Source organism: Phyllostomus hastatus, unplaced genomic scaffold (genome assembly GCF_019186645.2).
Source record: "Phyllostomus hastatus isolate PE091 unplaced genomic scaffold, TTU_PhHast_1.1 phas_contig_17, whole genome shotgun sequence".
Taxonomy (NCBI): domain Eukaryota; kingdom Metazoa; phylum Chordata; class Mammalia; order Chiroptera; family Phyllostomidae; genus Phyllostomus; species Phyllostomus hastatus.
In genome coordinates, this window is record NW_025333664.1 from 18,947,937 (window position 1) to 18,956,540 (window position 8,604).

At 42.6% G+C, this 8,604-nt stretch overlaps 1 protein-coding gene across 1 annotated transcript in view; it reads right to left on the minus strand.

Annotated features, from left to right (window-relative positions):
- ACSS2 (acyl-CoA synthetase short chain family member 2) overlaps positions 1-6,754 on the minus strand; it is a 57,273-nt gene extending 50,519 nt beyond the window's left edge. Inside the window, exon 1 of the mRNA XM_045833478.1 lies at positions 6,511-6,754. Coding sequence (XP_045689434.1) covers positions 6,511-6,688 — 178 coding nt within the window. The 5' untranslated portion in view covers positions 6,689-6,754. The remainder of the gene's footprint in view (positions 1-6,510) is intronic.
- Positions 6,755-8,604: the final 1,850 nt, after the last annotated feature.

The window sequence follows — 8,604 nt, forward strand, 5'->3', positions numbered from 1 at the left end:
AATTTGAAAATCAAGGCTCAGAAGTTAAATAACTTGCCAAAGTTTATACAGTTACTAAGCCAACATTTAAACTTCCCTGAGGAAGATATTTTTGCTAAAATCTGAAAGATGAATATGAGTTTTTCTTTACTCCCTCAACAGAAAAGAAAGTACTACGGAATAGGAAGTAACCAAAGGTGTACATTAAAATGAACTCTTTAAGGCTGAAACACTGAAAATAAGAGAAAGAATAGCAAGAATTGATGCATAAACTGAGCAGATCATGCAACTTCTGGGCACAATAAGGAACTTGGTATTCATCCTAAGAGCAAAGGAAAGCCACTGTAGGACTTTAAGCAGGAGAGAGACATGATAAGATTCACAACCTTAAAATATTTTCCTGAACCTCTGGAGAAAATGTAATCAACAGGTAAAATATGCAATTGCAGAGCACTTAGGATATTCTCAGTACCGGTTCAGGAGTGAGGAGAGAAAGACACTTAGAACCATAACAATGGAAGGAACTGTAGAGATAATCACCCTTCATTTTAGTGATAACAAACTAAATTCATAGAGGCAAAGTGACTTGCTCAACCTTATATGGTTTAGCTTATACAACGTAGTTGGAGAGATAACACTAAAACATAAATACTTTTGAACATACAAGCCAATATAATTGAAAGCTAAATCACATGGTGTACCCTTTGCAATCAATTAAAAAAATCCAAATTAAATCATTCCAAAATGCCATTATATACCTATAAAAACTAACAAAGATTAGCCCTGGCTGGTGTGGCTCAGTATATTGAGTGTCTGCCTGCAAACCAAAGGGTCATGCGTTTGATTCCCAATTTAGGGTACATGCCTGGGTTGCGGGCCAGGTCCCCAGTAGGGGGCATACAAGAAGCAACCACACATTGATGTTTCTTTTCCTCTCTCTCTCCCTTCCCCCTTCTAAAAATAAATAAAATCTTAAAAAAAAAACTAGCAAAGATTTAAAAAAATAAACCAAATGTCTGAATGCCCTTAAAAAACAGATAATTTTATGATAATGTTACTGTAAGAAATTTGCACTATCTTAGTGGATATCAGGGCAATGGCTGAGAAAAGCCATACAAATTTGTACACCCTTTCATCTGCTAACTCAACTTAGGGGAACACACGCCAAGAAAATAATCCCAAAGGAAAAGAAAGTGATTACCAAAGAGATGTTTAGACAACTATATATACTAGTGAAACTGGAAACAACCCAAAAGCCAACAATGAAAAAAAAAAACACCTGGTGAAAACTAGTTAATACTATCAGTAATACAATAGTAATACAATACTAAGTGGCCTTTAACAAGAAAGTAAGTGAGAACTAGCATTTTAGTAAATGCCATTCATGTACCAGGGACTAGGCTAATCTCACTTAATCTTTATATGACCCTATGAAATAATCACTAATTATCCCAATTTTATACATGAGAAAACTTAATCTCAGGAAACATAGGAAACTCTCCCAAGAACTAAACAGCTAGAAACCAGAATGCAAAACCAGATCTGATTCTGAAGTTCATTTGTTACAACTACATTGAGTATGTGTATATACTCAAAAATATTTTCAGTGATAATAGTATACATAGAGTATGTAAAACTATTTTTATGAGCCATATTTGTGTCCATCAACAAGAAGTGAAGAAAACTGAGTTTTACAATCACTTAGTTTTGTTTTTCAGTTGTTTTGGGGTTTTTCTTGAGGGAGGCTGGAAGTCTGGATGTTTCATTGGTATACATTCTGAGTACTGAAGAAGTTCAGGAGAGGAAAAGATGAACATGGACTCAGATGATCAAGGAATGCTTTGTAGAATCGGTGGAGTTTTGACTAGAGGAACAGAAGGAAATGGGCAAAAGCAAGGAGAGGGGACAGGAACTTCGGTGTATTCAGTGTATCAGTGAGAATGACCTGTCTAGAATGAGAGGTGTGGTAGCGGATAGTGGGAGATATAGTTCAGGAGGTGGAGTTGGGCTAGACATCCAGAGACCTTGAACAAAAGGCAGAATTTTAGATAAAATGTGATGTGAATGATATTTTATAAAGTTATTTTGTATGGTGTCAATTTTGTTTTGCCTCATAGTATGTCAGCAAAAAAATGAAATAAAATTCCTCGTGTTTACAAAAAAAAAGCAGAATTTTAATTTGAAACTGTAGGAAATAGGAAACTGTTGAAAGTTTTCCAAGTGTCATAAGAAAGCAGTGTTTTCAGAATATTGATCTAATAGTGTTTACATAAATATATCAGATATTTAAAGTGGGTGAGACTAGGGAAGAGAACCTGTTAGGACACTGCTTCCTTGAGCTAAAAGGGTTTGTGGGAATGAAAATAAAGGTAATTTGAGAGACATTTGGAAATAGTATTTAACAGAATCTGGTGAAAGACCGACTGTGGAGTCAGGGAAGAGGAATAGCATTGCTACTAAGGAGCATAAGTTCTTCGATAAAGACTACCTTGGTTTACAAGGATGTAAAAGACCTGTACTCAGAAAATTATAAGACACTGAAGAAAGAAATTGAAGAAGACACAAATAAGTGAAAGCATATACTGTGTTCATGGATAAGAAGAATTAACATCATTAAAATGTCTATACTACCCAAAGCAATCTCTAGATTCAACACAATTCCTATCAAGATACCAATGGCATATTTCACAGAACTAGAACAAACATTCTAAAAATTTATATAGAACTGCAAAGACCCTGAATAACCACAGAAATCTTGAGAAAGAAGAATAAAGTTGGAGGAATCATGCTACCTGTTTTCAAACTATACTACAAGGCTATAACAATTAAAACAGCATGCTACTGGCATAAAAACAGACATATAGCTCAATGGAACAAAATAGAGAGCCCAGAAATCAATCTATGCCTTTATGGTTAATATTTGACAAAGGAGGCAAGAATATACAATGGGATGAAGATAGTCTATTCAATAGATGGTGTTGGGAAAACTGGACAGATACATGCAAAAAAAAATGAAACTAGATCATCTTCTTACACCATACACAAGAATAAACTCAAAATGGATTAAAGACTTAAATGTTAGGCTTGAAATAATAAAAATCCTAGAAGAAAACATAGGCAGTAACATCTTGGACAGTTCTCAGGGCAATATTTTTTTCTGATTTATCTCCTTGGGCAAGAGAAACAAAAGAAAAAATAAACAAATGGAACTACATCAAACTGAAAAGTTTTTGTACAGCAAAGGGAACCATCAACAAAATGAAGAGACAACCCTTGCATAGGAGAACATATTCACCAATAATACATGTGATAAGGGGTTAATATCCAAAGTTAATAAAGAACTTATACAACTCAACACCAAAAATACAAACAATCCAATTAAAAAATGGCAAAGGATCTGAATAGACACTTCTCCAAAGAGGACATACAGATGGCCAATAGACATATGGAAAGATGCTGAATGTCGCTAATCATCAGAGAAATGCAAGTTAAACCACAATGAGATTACTACCTCATACTTGTCAGAATGTCTATCATCAATAAATCCACAAACAACAAGTGTTGGCAAGAATGTGAAGAAAAGAGACCCCTTGTGCACTAGTGATGCGAATGCTGATCGGTGCAGCCACTGTGGAAACAGTATGAAACTATCTCAAGAACATTAAAAATGGAACTGCCTTATGACCCAGTAATTCCACTTCTGGGAATATAGCTGAAGAAACATGAAACACTAATTAGAAAGAATATAAGCCCTGGCCAAGTAACTCAGTTGGTTAGAGAATCCTCCTGATATACCAAGGTTGTGGGTTTGATCCCCAGTCAGGGTACATACAACCAAACAATGAATGCATAAATAAATGGAACAACAAATCGATGTTTCTCTCTCTCCCCCCTCCCCACTTCCTCTCTTTCTTTAAAATCAATAGATAAAGAAACAATTTTTAAAAGAAAGAATATATGTAACCTTATGTTCATTGCAGTGTTATTTACGACAGCCAATAGGTGGAAGCAGCCCAAGTGCCCATCAGTAGATGAGTAGATAAAAAAGCTGTAGTACATTTACGCAATAGAATACTACTCAGCCATAAAAAAAGAAGGAAAATCTTCTTTTTTGTAACAGCATGGATGGACCTGGAAAGTATTATGCTAAATGAAATTAGCCAGCCAGAGAAAGACAAGTACCATATGATTTCACTTATATATGGAATCTAATGAACAAAATATACAGTCAAACAAAATAGAACAGTTTCATACATACAGAGAACAGACTAACAGCTGTCACAGGGGAGGGAGTTGGAGGGTTGAGTGAAAAAAGGTAAAAGGATTAAGAAAAAAAAACTCATTGACAGACAACAGTATGGTGATTACCAGAGGAAAAGGAGGTTGGCAGGCGGTAGATGAGGGAGATGAGGGTAAAGGAAGGATAAATGGTGATGAAAGAAGACTTGACCTGGGGTAGTGAACACACAATACAATATACAGGTGATATATTATAGAGTTCTACACCTGAAACCTATATAATTTTATTAACCAATGTTACCCCAATAAATTAAAAAAATAGAAGACTACCTTGGTTCAAATCCCAGCTCTACCGCGAAGTAGATTTTTCACCTTATCCAAGTTAGTTAAGCTCTCTAAGCTTCATTTTCCTTCTCTGTAAAAGTGGATGATAATAGTTTCTACATCAAATCAAACAGGATTTGTGGTTAGTGAGCAGTAGGCAACCTATAAATAAATATAGCATATAGATGAACCTTATTAGAGGAGAGGATGATGAGAGATTTACGGTTTGGGATAGAGCCATTGACAGATATTAGAAAATTAGGTAGGAGATTGGATTTGGCAGGGAAAATTGGTAAATCCCAGTCACAGTCCTGTTAAATGTGGTATAACAAAAGTGTGTGAATAAAATGGTCTACAGACCTATGAAATTTGGAGCCAGAGCGTAAGTGAGATCCTGGTACAGAACTAAATGTATAGAGTAGGAGTTACTATTGCGACAGTTATAGACCACCCCTGGAAAAATGATGAGTTCCGATGGGAGACATACAGAGAGGAAGAGAAGTGAAAAGTCTGAGGACTCAAACGTGGTCACTGCCTGCTGCAGTCAACGGCTTCACACTTGACTCAGTCCCGTCTTGCGTTACTCAGTAATTTCATCCATGTCATTATTGTTATCAAACTAACCATCATCTGTTGAATGTCCACTGTGCACCAGACACTCTGCAATGCACACTTTATTTATTACCCATTTTTGTCATCATACAAAACCACGAGACAAGTATTATTATCCCTACCTTACAGATAAGGAAAAGGAATCTCAGACAAGTTTAAAAATCTGCTAAGGCCACCCAGTAAATAAGTGGTAGAGCCAGAATCTAAATCTAGATTTTTCTGGGTTGGATTCCTGGCCCATGCTTGTCCCACTGCCAAACATCACGCTGCCTTCCAACAGTTCTGACCTCTTACCCAGGCTGAAGGGTAAGGGCAGGGAATTTTCTTCACACTTTTTCCCGAAGGTTTTGGGGTCTTTTGGGTGTTTGTTTGTTTGTTTGTTTGTTTGTTTTTAGAGGGAGGGGAAGGGAGGGAGAAAGAGAGGCAGAGAGAGGAACCTCGATGTGCAAGAGAAACATTGATCAGTCACCTCTGCCACGCGCCCCAGCCAGGACCTGGCTGCAACCCAGGCACACGGCCCGGCCTAACCGCGGATCGCAGCGGAGACCGTTCGTCTGCGGAACCGACGACAACCCCCCTGAGCCACACCAGTCAGGGTTCCTCACACGTTCTTAAGGACAAGGAACCGCCTAGCAGGATTCCGGAGTGATTACTATTCCAGCGCATTAAGAAGACAACAACCTCAACTGAAATGTGACTTGTTTAGTCATCTATTGGGTAATTGTCATCTGTCCAAAATATGAAAAGTAGATCTGGGACTTAATTACTCATTGTGGGAACCGCAGGGTGGGAGCCAGACAAGTGCCTGCCCCTCAACCACGGAGACTCACTCACTCGTTAAAGGTGTCCAGGGGCATGGGCTGAGTTGGTGTGGAAGGGGGCAAGGCGTGTTCCCCTCGGGGTCCTCCCGTCCTCCGGGTGCCCCCTCGCCCCTAGGAACCCCTCTTTTCACCCTGGGAATCCTCCTTCTCTTCTCATGAAACTTTCACTCTCCTCCCAGGAACCCCCAACTCCCTTACAGAAACCACGTCTCACGGAACCCCGAAGCCGCCCGGGAACTGCCCATCTCCTAGGGAACCCTCATCTCCTCCCAGAACCCTCCGCATAGAACCTCCATCTCCTCCTGAACCCCACCCTCGTCCATCTCCTCCGCAACTCTTCTCTCACACAACCTGCATCTGTCTCCTCAGGGACCCCGCAACTTCCCAAGGGAACCCTCAACACCCCCAGGAAACTTCTATCTCCTCACGGAACTCCCATTTTCCCCACGGAATGTCCCCCCATTCCTCACTTCCTTGGGGGGCCCCCACTCCTCTGCTCACTGACGTCCGCAGGCACGCCCGGGCCCGGCCTCACCTCGCGGCTCCTCCACAGAGCGTCGGTGCAGCTCGCGGTAGCGCTGCAGCGAGGGGACGTGCGCGGAACGGCTGATCTCGGGCGGCGGAGACCAACTCCGCACCCCGGTCCGCGACCCAGGCTCCTCCCGGCCCCCACTGCTACTGCCGCTCCGGCCCCGCTCCTCTGGAAGCCCCATAACGTCAAGTCTGAGCACTGCAACCGCCTTTGCGGTCGCCTGGGGAGTTCTGGGGGAGAAAAAAAAAACAGGCCGCCGTGGGTGGGGCCTTAGGGAGGGGGTGGGGCCTGGAGGGTGGGGCGGAGCCATACCGTCCGAGGGTCAGACCAGACTGGGAAAAGGCGAGTACTTCTTGGGGGGTAGGGGAGGAGCTGATTCGCGGAAGGGCCCTGGAATAAAAGTAGAAGTGGCAGGGCCGGGTGTGACAGGAGAGGAGGCGGACTCACCGAGAGAGCGGAGTGGGGGTGGGGTCTTGGAATGACTAATAAGAGGTTGGGTTAAGGCCGGGTTGGAGCGGGAAAGCACTTAGCTAACAAGAAGGGTTGAGTCAAGTCTATCGTGGAGCCACTCCTTGGTCTTATTGCACAAGCCTGTCACCCCACGGAGTTGGAAAGCCAGGTAGAGTAGAGTTCTTTCTGGGTGCCTTCTGGTGACCCTTTCCCTCAAAGAACTATCCCTCCATTCCGAGTGAACTCCTCCCCTCTGTCCTGGGGTGGGGGGGCAGGAATTCCTCCCACGAGATTTAGTGCTTGTTTGTGCCAGCTCAGATTTTCTCCCACCCCTGAGGATATGTCTTCACTCTCCCTGCCTCCTCAAATTTCCATCCAGCTCTAAAAGATTCATTGAAGAGTAGGAGGTGTATTCAAGCCTTTGCTAATAAAGCTGCCTCCTATTGCACAGGGAAAAGAGGAAAATTGTGCAAGGTCACTAAGCAAACAACGACCAAGTCAAGGCCAAGCCTAAGTCTCCCAACTCCAAGTCTTTTTACCCCCCTCATCAGGCTGAAGCTAAGGCTTATGAAACACTGTACCAATATCTGTGCAACTAGGAGGAAGCACTCATACCCTTCCTTCCTTCCCAGTCTCTTTACTTTACAAAGAAACCACTCCCATCTGCCACGCTTGGGTTCAGTTACTTCTGACTTTCCTCTGTCCTTCCAATCCAGAAAGGAGGGGCCAGGCAGGACCTTCCATCCCCCACCTGCACTCACCACCAAGAAAGGCCAACCCTACCCGTCAGTTCAAAGAATGGCTGTCAATGCAAGAAGAAACCTTAATTATTTAACTCCAGGAGTGATTCTGAGGCCCAGAGCAGATACGCCCTATCTCCTGAAGCCTGCACAGGGCTTGTGACCACATCAAGCCCAGCCTCCCTTCTCACCTGCACCTTTCCTCTTTGCACAGCTAACCACAAGCCCAGCACACCCTAAACTGAAAAAAAAAAAAATTTCCATGGTGGAATCTATGATCAGAGCCTACTCAATTCTGAGGGTAGGGTCTCAGACCTCATGGAGTGAACATGGACCCCAGAGAGGAGACAGAAACTTCAATGAGGAGACATTAACTACACCAAATGGGCACACACTTCACTGAAGGAACATGGACTCCACTAAGGGAGCACAGTCCTTACTGAGGGGTCTCATATGTCACTGAAGTTCTGTGGACCCTCATAATAGGACATGAATGGCATTGAAGGTCACTGACCCTACTGAGGGGAAATGGACTTCCCTCTAGGAAGTACAGAAGATATAGACTTTACTAAAGAGATATTGACACCACTGAGAAGACTCAAACCCCACTGAGGAGAAGGGACACCAATGAAAGAGATAAGACCTCATTTAGTAGGGATAGGCCCTTTTGGGGGGATCATATTTCACTGAAGCATAATAAACCCAGCGGATCTCACTGAGAAAATGCTAGCCTCTCTGTAGGGAGGAAGGCACAAGCAATGGGCACACAGTCCCAGGTATCGGTAGTCATCTACCCATCCTAGACACACAGCTCTGGGCAGTCCTCTTCCTCTCTCTTTTCCGCAACTCTCTTCTCCCAAATGCTTGAGCTGTTTCCAACACACTGCTGCCCCCTCCTGTCAACAGG